This window comes from Eucyclogobius newberryi, unplaced genomic scaffold (assembly GCF_026437365.1).
Source record: "Eucyclogobius newberryi isolate DKJ021-1_F unplaced genomic scaffold, fEucNew1.0.hap1 SCAF_10, whole genome shotgun sequence".
Lineage (NCBI taxonomy): Eukaryota > Metazoa > Chordata > Actinopteri > Gobiiformes > Gobiidae > Eucyclogobius > Eucyclogobius newberryi.
The window spans coordinates 5,574,906-5,594,201 of NW_027315724.1; the positions used below are offsets into that span (position 1 = coordinate 5,574,906).

At 43.0% G+C, this 19,296-nt stretch overlaps 1 protein-coding gene across 1 annotated transcript in view; it reads right to left on the reverse strand.

The window, feature by feature from the left end:
• The window catches only part of gbe1b (glucan (1,4-alpha-), branching enzyme 1b), a 202,699-nt gene that overhangs the window by 150,639 nt on the left and 32,764 nt on the right, over positions 1–19,296 (reverse strand). The window contains exons 3-4 of the mRNA XM_072460189.1: positions 14,046–14,161; positions 6,947–7,072 (exon numbers count right to left, since the gene is read on the reverse strand). Coding sequence (XP_072316290.1) covers positions 6,947–7,072; positions 14,046–14,161 — 242 coding nt within the window. The remainder of the gene's footprint in view (positions 1–6,946; positions 7,073–14,045; positions 14,162–19,296) is intronic.

The window sequence follows — 19,296 nt, forward strand, 5'->3', positions numbered from 1 at the left end:
GTGGGTACCAATGTTACAGCACCTGATGTGTATATACATGTACCGGTATATGTGTATATAGATATGTCTAAGTTTATGTAACTTAAAGCGCTATATAAATAAAAGTTATTATTATTATTATTATTATGATTATACTTGCTTTGATGTTTTGAGTGCACTATGTGGTGTCTTTTAAATGCAAAATCAATAAAAAAAAAAAGAAGAAAAAAAAGATAAGATAAGATATTCCTTTATTGTCCCACATGGGGAAATTTCATTGGTGCAACGCAGGTAGATACAGAGGTAGATACAGAAGAACAGATCACTTATAGGAAGTCTGAAAAACACTTTCAGTAGAAGATCTCCTATAAATAAATAAAAACTCCCATAGACAAATAAATAAATAAATAAATACCATTGCATGTGATCCCGACAGTAATTGCACATGAATATGTGTCACGACAGCACATAGATTGCACATGAATTTCACAGTAATTGCACATGAATTGCACATGAATTCCAACAGAAATTGCACATACGACAGAATTGCACATCAGTATTAGGTTAGGTCAGTATTGCGAGTGTTCAGTACTAACAGTTTTTGTTATAAAGTCTGACAGCAGCAGGAAGGAAAGACCTACGGAACCTTTCCTTCACACATCGAGGGTGGATCAGTCTCTCACTGAAGCTGCTCTCCAGAGCGGAGAGAGTGTCCTGCAGGGGGTGACACTCATGGTCCAGCATAGATGTGAATCTAGCCAGGACCCTCCTGTCCCCCACCTCCTGCACCGAGTCCAGAGCACAGCCCAGGACGGAGCTGGACTTCTTGATGACTCTGTCCAGCCTCTTCCTCTCCCTCTCTGTGATGCTGCTGCTCCAGCAGGCCACACCATACAGGAGGGCCGATGCCACCACAGAGTCGTAGAAGGTCTTCAGGAGTGGCCCTGTCACTCCAAAAGACCGGAGTCTCCTCAGGAGGTAGAGCCGACTCTGGCTCTTCCTGTACAGTGCGTCTGTGTTATGAGTCCAGTCCAGTTTGTGGTTCAGATGAACACCCAGGTACTTGTATGAGTCCACTCTCTCAATGTCCCGTCCCTGGATGTTCATTGGTGAGGGGGCAGTGGAGTGGCGTCTGCGGAAATCCACCACCATCTCCTTGGTCTTCCCCGCGTTGATGAGGAGGTGGTTCCGCTGACACCAGTCCACAAAGTCCTGCGCCAGTCCCCTGTACTCCGCGTCATCGTCGTCCGTGATGAGTCCGATGATGGCAGAGTCGTCAGAGAACTTCTGCAGGACACAGCTGTCCGTGTCATGTCTGAAGTCTGCAGTGTAAAGGGTGAAGAGAAAGGGCGCGAGGACAGTGCCCTGGGGCGCCCCCACACTGCAGGTCCGAGTGTCAGACACACAGTTCCGGGCTCTCACAAACTGGGGTCGGTCTGTGAGGTAGTCCAGGATCCACTCTGCCAGGTCATACTCCACACCAGCCGTCTCCAGCTTGTCCCTCAGGAGCAGCGGCTGGATGGTGTTGAAGGCGCTGGAAAGATCGAAGAACAGAATCCTCACAGAGCTGCCAGGCTTTTCCAGGTGAGAGAGAGAGCGGTGCAGCAGGGAGATGACGGCGTCCTCCACTCCGATGCCAGACCGATATGCAAACTGCAGCGGGTCCATGGCTGAGCTCACGGTGGAGCGGAGGTGGTCCAGGACTAGCCGCTCCAGTGTCTTCATCAGGTGGGACGTGAGAGCCACTGGCCTGAAGCTGTTGAGGTCTTTGGGGCGCGGTGTCTTAGGCACAGGTACCAGACAGGAGGTCTTCCAGACCTGTGGTACCACCCTCAGCTTCAGGCTCATGTTGAAGACATGCTCCATAACTCCACACAGTTCATCTGCGCAGGACTTAAGGAGCCTGGGGCTGATGCCATCAGGTCCTGCTGCCTACCTCACTTTAATCCTCTTCAGCTCACTCCTCACCTGTGCTGCTGTGACAGTCAGTGGTTGGCAGAGGGACTGTGTGCTGGGGGGATGGGTGAATCCAGGCGAAGTGGGGAGCTGATGGTCCGGGGCAGAGAAGCGAAGAGGAACAGATGCAGGGCATTGTCCAGCTGTGGAAGAGGGAGCGTGCAGCTGTGCAGGGGGAGGGGCGGGTGACCGATCAAACCTCAAGAAGTGAGCATTTAAATCATTCACCCACTGTAGATCCCCCTCTGTCTGGGCAGGGGGGATTTTGAAGCCCGAGATGGTTTTCAGGCTCCTCCACACTCCCTGAATGTTCTTTTGCTGCAGCTGCTCCTCCATCCTCCTCTTGTAGCCGGCCTCAGCCTGCCTGATCTTCCTCCTCAGCTCCTTCTGCACAGTCCTCAGCTCCTCCTTGTTCCCTGACCTGAAGGCTCTCTTCTTCTCCTTCAACAGAGCCTTCAGTTCACGGTTAATCCATGGCTTGTTGTTTGGAAAACACCGCACCGTCCGGGAGGGAACAATGTTCTCAAAACAGAAGTTGATGTAGTCCGTGATGCACTCTGTGATGGTGTTGATGTCCTCCCCATGTGGGTCATAAAGCTCAGTCCAGACAGTGGTGCTGAAGCAGTCCCTCAGAGCCTCCTCGCTCTCAGCAGACCACATCCTCACCTCATGGGACACCACAGGCTGCCTGCGCACGATGGGTTCATACACAGGGCTCAGATGTACAAGGTTGTGGTCCGAGCTGCCCAGGGGAGGGAGGGGGGAAGAAGAATAAGCCTCCTTGGTATTGGCAAAAAACAAGTCCAATGTTCTATTCTCTCTGGTGGAGCAGGTAACATACTGGGTGTATGTTGGTAGAACAGAAGAGGGAGAAGCGTGGTTAAAGTCACCAGAGATGAGGAAGAGAGCCTGCGGATGCTGTGTTTGCAGCCTACAAGTGCAGGAGAGCAGTGCTTCACAAGCATCTTCAGCATTGGCAGACGGGGCCACATAGACTGCTATCAAAATCACATGTGAGAACTCCCGGGGCAGATAATATGGCCTCATGCCAATAGCCAATAGTTCAATATCCTTGTTACATAGCTGCTCCCTCACTGTGCAGTGTTCGGGTTTGGACCAGCTCGTGTTCACATACACCGCCAGACCTCCACCTCTTTTCTTCCCGGATTCTCTCGTTCTGTCCGCCCGCAGCAGATGAAAATTGTCCAAACCTACAATAGAGTCTGGCATTTCTGCTGTTAACCAGGTCTCTGTGAAAATCAAGACGCTGCTGTCCCTATAAATCCTCTGGGACCGCATGAGGCTCGCTATTTCCGTCATTTTATTTTGAAGGGACCTCACGTTACCCATGACTACGGCGGGAACCGACTTCCTGTTTGTCCCTCTCTTCTCTCGGAGTTTACGTCCAGCCCGTCTGCCTCGTTGCGTTTTCCTTAGGATGTCCGCCGGATAACGTGACGATCTCCAACAACCCAATGTGCTAATCTGGAAACTTATTTAATATGCACTAAACGTTTGACTCCTCGTTTGCGGCTTATTCACTTGTTTGAGACCTTCAAAATTCAGTATCATCTGGACACCGTTTTTAGAAAAAAAAAAAAAAAAAACATTTTGACTCATCCAAGACTGATTCTCAATCTGTTTTTGGTGTCATTTGAGGCTACTCTTCATTGTTTTTTAAACAGCTCTGTAATGGGGGTCAATAGTAGATCATACACCTCCTAACACTCTGCAGTCAGAATTCCAACGGGGACGGAAGTTACAGAATCCAAAATGGCGGCCCTCGTGGCAGCCCAAATCACCATCTTAAAAGACAATAATTACATAGCGGCCCTCGATACGCTTGAGACACTGGGTTAGGGTTAGGGTACACTTCAGATTTGGACCCAAGAGAGAAAATGATTGCCTGAGCTGTATTAGCGGGACCGGTCTCGGTTGCCGCCATGTTGGAGTCGGTAACTTCCGTTTCGGTTGCCGCCATATTGAAATTCGGACTGCAGTGAGTTACGAGGTGTGTGATCTAGACCCAACCCTTTAATGGGCCATCTACATCCTATTGTAATGCCCCGAGCGTCTGCCACTCAAGGGTTTCAAAACACTAATATATACGACCGGAAGGTTGAATCTTAAACCGGTTTAAAGAAAGATTCTCTTTTTTAGCAAAGATTGCCTCTTTAACTCTTTCAAAACATCTTTTCTCCTGCTCAGAATCTTCTCCTCACCGTCTTTGATAGAGTGATAAGTGGCTTAAGGATGATGAAGATGCACAGCGCTCTGTGGTCCTGAGCTCCGCTGCCTTCCTCCGCTGTATAACTACAGCAATAATCGTGGTCTGTAGTACAGCGCGCCCGAGTTTGTGCATAGGAATCGCTTTGGGCATGTTCACCGCGTTGTTTTTGCCTATTAAGAATATATATTACGCCAAAAAATTTGCGTCGGTCATTGTGTCCGGAGCCTCAATTTTAGAGTCTGTCAAAACTGATTTTTGCGCCGGTCATTGACCGTGTCCGGCCCGTTATTTCGAGGCTTGGATCAATTTGGGTTCTTAAATTACTTACCTCTCATCAATAAAATGTTTGTTTTATTCATGCATGTACACAAACCCTCATGTCTTTTATATAACGATTACATTAGTAACGCGTGCACACACACACACTATAAAAGGCACAGCACACAACTAATGTCAAAATCACTTGACCACCATTTCCTTGGCATAAATCATTTATAAAAAAAATATTTGGAGAGGAAACTGTAATTCCATTAGTGATCATGCTAGAATTACATGCTATAAATCCTTTTTTGTGAGGGCAAAAAAAGGAAGGACTGACTACTTCAAGTGATTGAGCCTCTTTTAAATAAAATAAATACACAGTGAGAAAGAAGCTAATTAAAATGGTACTAAATAGCATGCGATAAAGAAGGCAAGGTGCTCTTAAGGGGCTCTCATTGTGCAGATTGTGCACTTGTGACCAAACATCAAGAGGCAACGGCTTTCAGGCCCTCAAATCAGCTGCAAGTGCCTGGTTAAGAAGCCTTAAAGGGATACTTAAGCAAATACAGTAGTTTAGATATCATAGAGTTTACGATTACATTGCTATCTAATCACATTTAAAGATAAGATTTATGTGCAGGTGGTAAATTGAATTGTTATACGTTAATTAATTCATGGATTGACCCGAACCTTATTAAATGCTCCACAGTGGTTTTGAATTAGTTAAAATGTTAAAAAAAAAAAAAAGTAAAGAAGTTTGGCTTGTAAGGGCAAGCCAACTTTTTAAATCCTCACAGTGGCAATGCTTTATTCAAATAACATTCAACATTCTTGTCCTTGGACTGCAGAGGAGAAATGAGCAAAGTAACTTGTTCCATTTTACACATTTCTATTAACCTACATTTTAGAATGAAGCATTATATTATGCAAGTGTTCTTGACATGTCTGTTGGCAGCAAGAACCAAAGCAATGACACAAGGCCACATTATACATGGGTTCGGGATCAATCACCAATAAAAGTGGTTTTGCATGTGCTGCCCTTGTATTCAGATTATTAATGCTGATTTGCACTGTACTTAATAATTATAGGCCCAAAATCATTTTGCACACACACACACACACACACACACACACACACACACACACACACACACACACACACACACACACACACACACACACACACACACACACACACACACACACACACACACACACACACACACACACACACACACACACACACACACACACACACACACACACACACACACACACACACACACACACACACACACACACACACACACACCTCGGTGACATTATTTCCAGGATAAGATCAGAAAAAGTTGGTCCATGCATTTATTTTAAGTAGGCTGGACTATTGTAATGGCCTGTTCACAGGTCTCATAATGTCCACAATCAAGCAGCTTTAACTGTACATTTTGAGTACATAATAAGCCTATTTTTATTTTGCATCTAATAGCAGGTGTAGAGGTCCAAAATATCTGGCTGACCTGTTGACTCCGCCCCGTCGGCCCCCGAGAGCTGATGGTACAGGTCTCTTGGTGGTGCCTAAAGTTCGAACCAAACATGGTGAAGCCTTTTATGCCTCCAAGATGTGGAACTCTCTTCTTATACCTACCTTTTTAAAAAAGGCCTAATATTTTAGTCTAAATTAAAAAGTAATATTTTCAGCATTGCTTATGTCCAACTTATTAGTAAATGTATGAAGTATGTATTCATTGATATTAAAGTATTCTTTGTATTTACTGAAAATGTGTAAATTGTGTGAATTTTTAGATTCTATGCTAAGCACTTTGAGTTGTCTGTGTGCATGAAAAGTGCTCTACAAATACAATTGACTTCATCCTAGTCTCTAGCATTTTGGCTGTATATAATGTAAAATTCTGTATTTGGTACGTATATAGGACTGATTTTAGAACAATGTATTTAAAACATTTTTTTTCTAGCACTTTAAAATTGGAAATATTTTGCAAATAAAAGTGAGATGCAAAGAAATTCTGTTCTAAATGTGTGATCTAAATGAGTACCTTAAATGACAATGAAGTATTTAGCATTTTAAAAGTTACATTTAACTGCATATATAATAGAATATTTAACCTGCATCACATTTTGACTGGTTCCATTATATTCTAACTTGATATGGGGGCAAGGTCCGTTTTCTTAAACCTATTAACAAATGATGTGGTAGGGCTGCATGAATTGGGGAAAAATACAAGTATTGTGAGAGTGCTTAGATTTGCAATTTATATTTTGATAAAAGGATTCTGTTCAAAGTTCACATTTTTAAAGGCGTCGAGAAGAATTGACAAAAAAAAAAGAGACTGAGATAGGCCTCTGAACAAACAAACTAATAAAAGAATCACATTTCAAAACGTTTCTAGAGCTCTAAACTAAAGGGTTTTAAAAGATTTTATGCAAACAATAAACAGATACTATTTCATTTCAACCTATTCTGGAATATTTAGTTACAGTGTGCCATGAGTTTGGACTCACTTTGTAGGGGTTGGGCGGGTCCCAGTGCACCCAGTCGTAGATGACGGCCTTCTCCTCCTGGGTGACGTACTTTGCCCAGGGCGAGATCCGGTAGAGGCGCTTCCCTTCTTTGGTGTGAACAACCACCTGGGAGCAGACAAATGGAGGTCATGTGTGGTACAGTAAGCAGGGCACAGACGTCAATGACAGAGGGGAGTGCGTCCAGCGGTCTGCCTCACGTAACCCATGACGGAGCCCCAGGCAAGGGAAGGGAATGCATAGGAAGCTCCATCTAGAAAGGCTTGAAATGTTGTCATGATACGAACATTTCAAACTCCATTGACGAAGCAAAAAAAAATGTAAATGTAAATGTAATATTGATATATTTATATTTTAGGAACACAAGCTAATTAAATTTATATTAGCTATAGTAATGGAAAATCCAGTCTCCTATACCATTTCAATCATGATTTTACAATATATTATGTGTTGCAATCGTACTGTTGTTTTAAAATAATATGCAGCATATAATTTTAAAACAACAGCACTATCGCATTACATTTCAAATGCACTGTAAATAGTCATTCAAATAATCAGTCTAGAAATATTTTAGAAGTATAGAAAACTGCACCACTCTCTACAAGTTTTGTGTTTGAAAATCCTGGCTGGACACGAGTACAAGAGTCAGCACTTCAGATCATGTTTGTGGAGTCCAAACTGTCAGACGCTTCTTATAAGCTGTATACATTTATCATTGATTTGTTTCCCTAATCTAGATAGACCCAAACATGAGCATCAGGAAAAGCCGCACCACAAAGTGGGTTCCTAACTGTGTGTGAAACCCGGATTTTTCAGAATGAAGCTGTGCACGTTAAGAGAACGAGGGTGGAGTCAGCGTCAGCAGATTCATTAGAACAATGAAGAAGGGAGTGCACAATCATGATTAGAATATATAAGGAATAAAGAGGTTAAATATAAGCCAAAGGAAACGCAGGCACAGCGTTCACATGGCGACAGAGAAAGTCATTAAATACATGAGCTAAAGTCATGAAGGACGTGCAGTGTCATTCACTGACAGAACAGCACTAATGTCTGAGCCAAGCAGCACGAAACCACACAGCCTGATTAAATGTGCACAATTACATTTTACAGAATCTTTACAGATTCTAATAGAGTGTCTTTACTAGATGCTTACAGAATGGGTATATTCAATCCAGGCATGACTGACACACGCTAATGTGTTTAAATATCCATCCATTGTAAATCCATACGCCTTGTAATGAAATACACGCCGTTGCTTTTGCTCCTCCTCCTTCAGATCTTTGCGCCGCTCCCCCCCCCTCTCCACACACACAACCACTCATTTGTTACTGCAGTTGGATTCACGTCTCTGATTGGTCAAAAAGTCCATCTTCCCTGATAGAAAGTGATACTGCTTTGTAGAACCACCAAACCAGGGTTAACCTCCAAAGTTACGTCGCCAACCCACAAATCCAGCTTCATATCGAACACACTAAATAACTACAGTAGTACAAGTTACAGAACAAGACATACTAGAGGCAAGTACTAGTAACTGTAACTGCTGAAGATCAAATCTGATTTATGTTTTGTTATTGATCCAATACAACACACACAGACATGCAGAAAGTGAACAATTCTGAAAGACTAGAGTTTCCTAGAAAACCTTTGACAATTTCCAAATGTCAACATAAAGCTTTTTTGAATTTGGAGTGGTTAAGAGTAGAAACAGAAATATACACGGACAAAAGCAATGTGTCAGTAGTGGCGCTATATACATAAAGTACAGTTGTTTTATCACAACAGATGTCAGAATCGACAGATCCTAAAAAGACCGTGAACACAGTGAAGCAGACATGAGGCGCCATCCACACATCAGGCCAAGAAATTCACATCAAACACGAACAGGAATACTGTCATAACACTACAAAAAACACATCAAAACAGTATGAAAAATAATTATTTTCGTGGCAAAGACTAAAACAAAAAGTCCCCACCATTAATCCCTCTCATTACCCACAATGAATAACCTTCACTATTCAATAAATGGGAAACTTCTTTACTTTAACATGACCAGCTTCTTGCAATTATACAAAAGCTCAATATGCCACTGTAACACACCTGACACACTTCAGAAGTGGGATTAAACTGAACTGACCGACTAGATTTGGGGCTAATAAACCGGGACTAAACCAAGTCTACCACTGGACAAAACTGGGCTTAAACCAAGACACAACCATGAGTTATATTTTGATTGGTGCTTGAGTGGAGTAATCCTGCATCGGCCTGCATTTGAGGCAAAGATTAAGTCTCCGGGTTTTACACAGTGTTCAAAAAGAATGCCAAGCCATTTTCTAAACGTTTCATTTTAAACTCTTTGCAGCAGTCTATGTGGCTTCCTAGCATCCTTTGTTTTTTCCACTGTGATGAGTTAATAAGCGCTTTTTACAACTTTCAGAGGCCTCACGGTAAAGCTAACGACAACTAGCATGCTAACAGTACACTTCCTGGTTTAATAAAACGCTTTATTTAGCAGCACACAAGGGACTCCAATTCACTTTAGGAGTTACTTTTACAATATATCTGTACTGGGGCAAAATAGATTTTACATAAATGTGTTCAATCCCTTAAAAACTCTTGCTTGGCATCAATGTCGATGGACCCATTCCCTTAAAGGTGCCATATCATGCTTTTTTTCACGTTTCGTAGTCTATCCTAAGTGTATAATTGATAATAATAAGGGTTGTGCAACACCCATAACATAATAGTTAAGAAATATCACCCAGACCTTGGACCCCCTCACCAACCCGGAAATGCAAACGGCTTGGTTTGATATTCACCCCCACCCTTGCAAAGAGCGATCTGGCTCCCCCGCCCAACCCGTGACGTAGTCTCAGCGAGAGCGTGTGTGCCCCGCCCACCCCGGGGATGGTGGGGGTGTACACAGAGGCAAAGGTGACAGCGTGGACACAGCCGCACGCGAGAATCAACATTCTATTTATCATGGCGGTGCGTAGACCTGAGCCTTATAGTCTGGACACAGAGTGAGATCCAGAGTTTGAAGTGCACGCAGTAGAAGTACCACGACGACTGCAGCAGGACGTTTTCGTTTGGTAAATAATCAGCGCGGAGCCGGGGGGAAGGGGGCGGGAGGCAGATGGAGAGGGGGGAGGGTGAGGGGGGATGGTGACGCGTGCCTGCGGTTATTACGCGGTCTTGCAACCACTCCCCGTCAGTTTGCAGATCCGAGGAAAGGATATAGTCTGTACTAAAGCTAAAAACTGCGGGAATCAATCAAAAAAATACTCTGGGTGCATATGAAGCACAAATAGCAACGTAAGAAGGTTAAAAGCTCTGAAAAGTCGATTTAGCATGTTATGGGACCTTTAATGTTGTTATAGATCAAAACATATGGTGAGGTGAATGTCTTAAAGAGTTAAGCAAGAGTTTCATTATAAAGCCGAATGACGAATTGAGAGAAAATATATTTTAGATGTCTATGGAACAATAAAGCATAACCAAGTGGATAGAATTCTTCCGAGTTCCCAACTTTTGTCATTGACTGCACCGATTCCTGCCATTTCAACCACAACCTCAGCAGCACAAACATCTGCCTCCTCAGCCTCTCCATCACAACTGCACAACTGTGGCGCCAAATTCATCTATTTAATCAAACATTCATTGTATGTGAAGTTAAATAAAGCCGTTATTTGTATAGTTTTGTATTGTATTGTCCAACAGACCTTGCAGTAAGTAGTTAAGATAACAAACAAGTTAACTTTGACGGTGCAAGTCTGATAAGAGCAGAGAAAGCCAGCGCGAGTCGTGAACAGCCCCCCAGAGATCGATTTTATGGCGTAACCCGCGGTCCGCCTGGCTTTGTCCCCTGCAGACAGCGCCATTAGAAGTGGCCTAATTCGGACTTGTGTTGTGAAGTAATGACTGTTCCAATGCCACCTGCCTGGGAGCCAATGGCCAGACCCCCGCCTGGGTTTTTTTCATTATGGCTCGGCCCCCTGGGGGGTTGGCTGGCTGGCTCTCCTTAAGACATGCTTCAGTGTTTATAGGATTAGAAAGGGAAAAAAAAGGAGAGTTGGATAAATGGGCAGACATAAAAAGCATCGGTGGAGCTGAAAAAACTGGCCTAACATTAGAGACATTAAGAGAAATCAGAGAGCCAGACTGACAGGAATAAACAGCAACTAGTGGTTATTATGAAAATGTCTACATGTGGTATGTGCGTGGGATTGTGATGGAAATGGACCACTGGCATATACAGTAAAAGCAAGGTTATGGTTAAAAGTTTGTAAAGAAAATAAAAAAGACGGTTAATGTAAAGAAGATTTTCCACACGCCTTTTAAAATATATGGAAGATATTTTCTGATCCAAGGCCATGTCCACACTTAGCCTGGTATCTGATAACAATTTGACCAGTCGTCCACACATAACCGGAGGATTATGCCCTTGAAAACGGTGCTTTTGGAAATATCCGACCAAAGTGAAGAGTTTAGAAGAAAATAAGCTGCGTTTTAAGGCCTTGTTTATGGCGCCATGCTTCGTGTTTTGCAGAAGTGACAACGAGAAAAGGCTTGCTCTCATTGGATGGATTAGGTTTAACTTTTAGGTAAACACCCCCAAATATTGGTCTGGCATGTTTATGACTGCGCTCAAGAGCACAATTATACAGGTTTGTGTGGATGGACATATATTTAAAACGATTATGCGTGTACGCAATACTTTGAATAAAATGAACGTGGCGGATATGCGTTTATAAAAATACCGCCTACGTGTGTGTAGGACTAAACCAACTTGTGCAGGTCCACGTAAAAGAGCTTTTGATCCGAGGGCCGGCGCAGCGCACTCGGGCCGGGGCGCTCTCGGGCCACCATGACTGAACAGGTGGTCTCTGGCCCTGCGAGTGTGGTGTGAAAGCTGCTAACCTTGGGCCAACTCACTTTCAACAAGTAGTCCGTGGTAAAAGTACACACGCTTAGAATTGGATCACGTTTATTTGTATGAAACGGTGCAACAGAGATGGCCGTTTTCAACCTTTGTCTGACGAGGCAAATTGGAACTTCTAAATATCAGCCAAAACACTTCTCCTGCCTCGGTTGGAGCCGTTAAGCATTGGTCCGTCTGTGTGTCGTTCAAGGAGCATTTTCTCTCACCGTGGTGGTATATTTAGCCACAGTTGAAAGAAAAGACCACCGCCTAGAGCACCAGGGAAGCGAGCGTGTGCGTGTTTGACCACAGTGCTTGGTTCACTTGAGGCCCATCAGCTGATTGCCTCTCCTTGTGGCTCATAGTGTTGGGGTGAATGATGAGCGCTGTGAATAAACTAATCTTGTGAGCGCGCTCTAGTTTTATGTTGACAATATAAAACGATTTCAATATAGGCCTGTCACCATAATTACTATATTGACTTATTGTTCAATGAATTATAGATATTTTTGGGGCTTATTATTTATTGTGTGTACACAATATTTGTGCTATTTTAGAGGTAGAAAAAATGGGAGATAATAGATACAAACAAATGACTTAAGTGTTTCATGCTACCATTTATTTATTAAAGCTCAGGGTTTTTAGAATGATAATGAATATTCAGAAAATGTTTTCTGGCATTTTAGAACAATGTTGAAGATTCAGAAAAGTGTTATCTTGCTTGAGTAGTTGTTTCTCAACATAAGTTGTACTCTTCTTTCTTGGACAACTGTTTTGTACTTCAAATTGGGTAAAGTAATTAGGTAAAAAGAGTAAAAAAAAATTGGGCTGATGTTTCTATATCCTCCTGAAAAATGAGGGGGGGGAAAAGTTGGAAAGAGAAGGAGACCACCATGCCCAGAACAGGATGACTGGAGTAGCCAGTGTGTTGTACATGTTAGCCGGAGCCAAGCTAGCGCTTCCACCAGGGAGTGCTGTGGACCTGACTGAAGAGAGGCCCACAGACGGGGGCCATTCACGACAAGCAGGGGGCCAAGGCGGGGCCGGGAGCCAGCCCTTCCATCTGCTCCTTATCGTCCTCTCCCTGACCTCCATTGACAATGGGAGCAGGGCGGAAGAGGGACAGGAGCAGGGCAGGGGCGGCAGAGGAGTAGCAGAGATGACCGGGCCTGGACTCTGGCTACAGAGGCATTCCCCATGTGTTCAGGACACAATGTACAATAGGAGGGGATCTACTGTTTTACTGGGATATAAGATTTATACTGCAATAATAATGGATAAATATCCTGGATTTGGATTCTCACCAAACCAAAAAAAATATTATTGAGTAATTATGGGCTATAGAGTAAGTATGAAACAGGTCAGGTGAGTAAAAAAGCAAAGGGATCTACATGGAGCAGCTGACGTTTTGTACCGGTTTGATCCATGCCCTGCGATGGATCTAAAGAACATGTACATTTGGAAATAAGACTATTCATACGGAGCAGGATTGACGTATTAGTCAGAAAAGCTGTGTGTGTGACTCGTGAGCAAGTCCAAATCAATCTCAGTCTATCATGTGCTATGATTTGAGTTTTTAAGTGCGATCTGAACAATTACTGCCACTGATGAATAATAAGACAAGAAGTGATCAAAGTTATTAAATATTCCAAAATATGGTCCAAAGTGTCCTTGTGGAAACGTATACATTTTGTTATTAAAAAATGCTGTTAAAAGGACAAATATGACACCCCAAGTGGCAAAATTTGCGCAGTACTGACTTGCTAGTGAGACAGAGGAGCTTCTACTTCACCACCGATGTCCAAACATGTACTTCAGCTTGTTCATAATTCAGACAACACACGGCATCTAGATTTTCTCAATGGACACTACCGTCTGCTGAAGTGATATCTCCTTCTGCCAGACGGGAGTGAGTGAATCAGCGGCATCAGGCTGGGCTCCTCGGGTTGCCTTTCCCCAGCACCGTGCCAAATGTGTACGTACAGTAATCTCCTTTTGGCCCGCAGCGTACTATGACATGTTGTTGGAGACTAGACACCAGGCTTCTACTTCATCCGACGGGGAGATCTTTGGCAGGTAACACGGACAAGTCCCAGGATGAAGATGATGATGGGGGAGGTGTGTGTGGTGTGGGGTGTGTGGTGTGTGGTGTGTGCATACCTTGATTTTGGAGCCGTGAGTCACCTTGGGAGAGCCGTCACTCAGAGGAGGAATAGTCAGTTCCCATTTACCAAATTCTTTCTTGCTGTAAGGGAAAGAGAATTTATCCCAGCCATCTGCGGACACAGAGGAGAGGGGGTTAAAAGCTGCTATATAAAATACAACTGGACCAAAAATGCAAACCTAGATAAGATACAGATAGGGATAAAGATGAAAATTGCGCATTAACTGATGAAAAATATATACCGTATTTTCCGCACTATAAAAAGGCGCACGTAAAACGTCTTTAACGTCCTCAAAAGCCGTCCGTGCGCTTAACAGTCCGGTGCGCTTAATATATGGTTTATTTCTGGTTGTGCTTACTGACCGCGAAGATATTTTGTGTGGTACACGGTGTATAAAGAAGATTTGGGACATGAGACGCGATGCGCGACTAGAGTTACAGTACTCCAGAACCGGAAGTCCCAACAACATGTGTGCAAAGCATTCTGGGAACAGTAGTCTTCTGCTACAAGCGGCGCACGCGAAACTTTGTCAAAACGTAAACAACATTTTCAGTCAGGCACAACGCAGACACCTACCGGTAAATGAAGGACCCCAAGAATCTTGTCCCAAAATGGCTACTGCCCAGAGACCATTGGATCTGTTATATTATCACAAGAAATGCGCTTACGGGCTAAATTATCTGTCAACTGTGGTCAGAGGCCGGAAGGCAGGAATCATCACTGAACTGCCACGTGGGTCCGAGATGCGACATCACATGGCCAAAGAGATTTTAGCACGGAGCACTATCGGCGTTTTGGCTGCTTTTACCATTATGCGCCCCAGCAGACATTAAACATTAAACCGGGACACGGGACGTAAACAATCGGGGCTGTCCCAGGTAAATCGGGACGTCTGGTCATAGCTATGCAGGATGTACTTCAGCTGCATTTGAAAGATTTGATGACGAGGAATGAACTGAAAAAGTGTAAGAGTGTATTGTGTTGTATTTTACGTGTTGCAACTGAGCGAGGCTGGGAGTTGTTGTGAATATGCTAACTGTTTTTTAGCGATATCAGACTGTGTTGTATTTTACGTGTTGCAACTGAGCGAGGCTGGGAGTTGTTGTGAATACACTAACGTGTCTTTTAGCGGTAGCAGAGTGTGTTCTGTGATTGTATATTATGTGTTTACAAGTGATCTTGACTGAGAATTGATTTGGATATGCTAACGTGTCTGTTAGCAATAGCAGAGTGTGTTTTGATGTTGAACAATGTTGATCTGAATGAGTTGAACGCGTTTCATAAAGCTCAACTGACTCTGACTTATCCGTCTGTTTTGTTTATCTTATGCGCTTAATCGTCCGGTGCACTTTATGTATGGACCAGGACACATGGTACACAGATAGCTGATGGTGCGCTTAATAATCCGGTGCGCCTTTTCGTGCGCAAAATACGGTACAGTGAACCCTCGTTTATCGCGGGGGTTGCGTTCCAAAAAGAACCCGCGATAGGCGAAATCCGTGAAGTAGAAACCTTTATTTTTTTACAGTTATTATACAATGAAATACTCCATAAAACATTGAAAGCAAGGAACAAAACCTTTTTACAGGCCCAAGCATAGTTGCAAAACCATCCGTTTTGATAGAGGGGAAAATAAACCATCCCTAAAACCCGGCGCGAGCGTCCGCGGCGAGCGTTGTTGCAGCCCGCGCGTTGAGCAGCCGGGCTGCCTTTTGGGCCCGACCGCAATGCCTTTGTCGGTGCAGAACGTTTTGTCGACGATGTGGGTTTTAGAGAAACTTGAAATTGCAAGAGAATTAGCAAACTTCAATTTGGCAAGCGGTTTTACGTACGTGTACATATTAATCCATAACGTTATTGACACACAGGTAGAAAAGACGCGGAGAGACTGTTTAGCCAATCAGAATGCAGAACACAATGCATGATGCAAATCCGTGAAGCAGCGAGACCGTGAAAAGTGAACCGCGTTATAGCGAGGGATCACTGTATACAGCTCAATGGAGAAGCACAAACTCTCATGTTTGGAAAGAATTCTTGTTGGATGTAAAACTCCAATAAAGAAATGATTGATGGATACCTGCAGATAGTACTTTTGGCAGCAGCAAAATTAAAAAAAATGGAAAGACAGATTTTTGCAGTGAATTTGAAAATGCAAACTTGTCAGTTTGCAAGACATTGGTACAAACAGGACAAAAACGGGACTGACTTTCTCAAGACTTTTGTTTTTGTCTTTTCGCGTCTTTTGTTTTTTTATTTTGTTATTAGATTTGTATTAAATGAAAACAATACAAAGAAAAAAGAGCAAAAAATAAAGACCATTATTTTATTTTTAAAAAATGCTAAAACCAAAATAAACGACCACTTGTTCTGTTGAACTGGTAATTTACAGTGGATTTTAAAGATGAATCATCATAATCATTCATACTTGTACAACAGGTTAACCTTTTGAAATAATTGGCAATCCAAATAATCTGATGATTAATTTTTGTCCTCGTGAATCAAACAGCAATCAAGTGTCTTAATTGGGATTTAAAAAAAGAATTAAACTATAATTGTATGATTTGTTAAAGTTAATTTCTTCCAAGTGATGAATAGTAACTTTTGGAATAATTTCAAGTTGTAACGCCATAAAGACTTTAAAAAAGAAAGTAAGCACAGTGCACAGAAGTTGAACTTTTTCAAGTTGATGCGGCCGTGAAATTGGTATTTCAACTGAACTTGCATCATAAGATTTAATCATTACCAAATTGGAGCATTATATCCAATAGCAAAGAAATGTAGATGGCCAAATAATCACAAGCTCCATTTGTGGAATGTATTAAACTAATAAGTAAATAATCATGATAGTGTGAAGTTCTTGAAGAAATACTTTTACTGGAGCCAAAAAAAATGGGCACAGAAGTAAATAGAGCAATCCACTGAGTACTTAATTATAGGGACATTGTGTAACAAACTAGGGACGTCCCGATCAGGGTTTTTTTGGCCCCGATTCCATTCCGAGTCATCTGATTTTGAGTATCTGCCGTTACCGAGTCCCGATCCGATACTTTTGTAACACATTAAAAAAAAAATGCACAAATGCAACATGACAGGTTGTCCCCAGCTTTTATTTTAACACTTTAACAGTGCACCTTTTTTTGAGGTAGCTTGAATGTACTTTTCAGAACGGCACTCTTAATACTCTTCTGGATTAAATAATAAAATGTATGTTTTTCTTGATGAAATCAAGTTGCGAGTAAGCCAGGGGCGAGCGTTTTAAGTGACCTACAATCTTCCTCGCGGTAGCCACGGTGTCTATCACACTGCGTTGGGAAACCAAGTCCTGTATGCAAAGTTTGCAAGACTACGCGACACAGCGCACACTCCGCACCCCCGTGTCTGCGCTCCAGACGTCCAGACTGCGCACGTCATCTCACCCATGGCTTTCTTCATATTAGCAGCGTTTTCGCGCAAAATTACATCAACCCATTGTTTGTCGATGCCACAGTTATTGAGAATGTTTTCCTTAATCTGTGCGATTCCCTGAGCATGCAGGGTCGCACAGCGTAAAACAAAACTAAAGTTTACTGCCATAAAGTGTGGGCTTTACGGCAGTAAAATGTTGTGATCCATTCATGCATTACACAGAGGTGAAAGACTTCTACTGGGGTATTCATGTATAATAATAAGCTTGAAATGTATAGTGCTGATCAAACTAATAAGAGTAAAATGTATATCCGATCTCGATCGAGTCTGAAATTACGTGATCTGGCCCGATTTCCGATCACGTGATTGGATTGGGACATCCGTATCACAAAATATTACTATGACAAATATCAACTAATATTACAAGTTCATGCTAAAAATATATTCCTACACAGTTTCAATGTGATGCTTCTTGCGGCCCAAACACTCTACAAACATACTTTATTGTGTTCGTCCAGGAGTATTCCATTGTAGAAAAAGATTCAGTTGTCATCTGGACAATGACGGTTCGACTTTCATCCAAGAGTCATTCTCAATCATCAGATCTAGTCCGAGAACTCAGATATTTATCCTACTGCCCACCAGGCGGAGCCTCCTGATAGTTGCCTGTCTTTTTTATCTATTCGTTTGCATAGTTTTAAGTTTCCCCTGAGGCTCATCATCATTTTTACTCTAACAGCCCTAGGTGAAGAGGGGAAGTAGGGAGAAGAGATGTTTTTAAAGAAGGAGGCTGGAGGGTTAAAGGTGGTATGGACGATTTTTCTCAGCAAATTTTTTTATCATATTTCCTCGTGGCGTGGATAAATCATTTGTCCTGCCACGTATCAATCATAAAACGCACCTGTCTCACCTGTAGCCGCGTGCGGTTCTTCCCCACGTTTCCGCGTGCCTAAGCGCATGGATCTATCATAATATAGTTCCCTCAGTTTACGGGGCAAAATGAAGACGGAGAAGACAGTTCGAGCTGACGCAGAAGTGGACAGAAATCTACGGGAGACGAGCAATGCGATGCGCTCCGTTGCGCTAATAAACAAACGCACGTGTGTGTTGTATCAGTCCACACGGGGGAGTGGCATGTGCACTTCCGCCTGCGTTCTCAAATCGCCGAAAAATCGTCCATTGCACCTTTAAGGAGGCAGAGTTTGTTTAAAAAAATAGAAAATAAAATAGAATCCCTCTTTAAACAGAAATGGAGGTTGAATGTTCCATTTACTGGCATTATACAACAACATCATTAAACCACGGAGCGGCATCAGCCCTGGTCGTTCAGATCCTAATCAGGTACAGATCAGTGATGGAGCTGCAGCCAGCCAACAATATGATTTTAATGGCCCATTACATGATTAATTAACTATGCATTTAAAAAATATATCTAATTTAGATATTTGATTTTAGAATTGGTAATGGCCTCAAATTAGGCCCCTTCCTGTGGCCGCGCCATTTAAACCCCCTGGCTACATGCCAATTCATTCATCATCTTTGTGCATCTTCCTCTTTATCTTTATTATTAATATTTTTGGGGCCCGTAGGCTTCAGCGGACAGGACAGCCTAGCGTGAAATGGGGACAAGGGAAGACGCGCAGCAAACAGTCAGGGTCGGGACCCGAACCCACCAGGAAGCATCCCTCTCTCTTTCAACATCATTCTTTGCCTCATCTTTCAGGTATGGGTGATAAAAGGCCGGGGAGCCTAAGCCTAAAGCCCCCAATATGGCATTTCCTTGTTGTACTTAGTAAAGTTTTGCCTTCAATGAAGAGATTGTGGTCCTTGAAAAGTTTTGT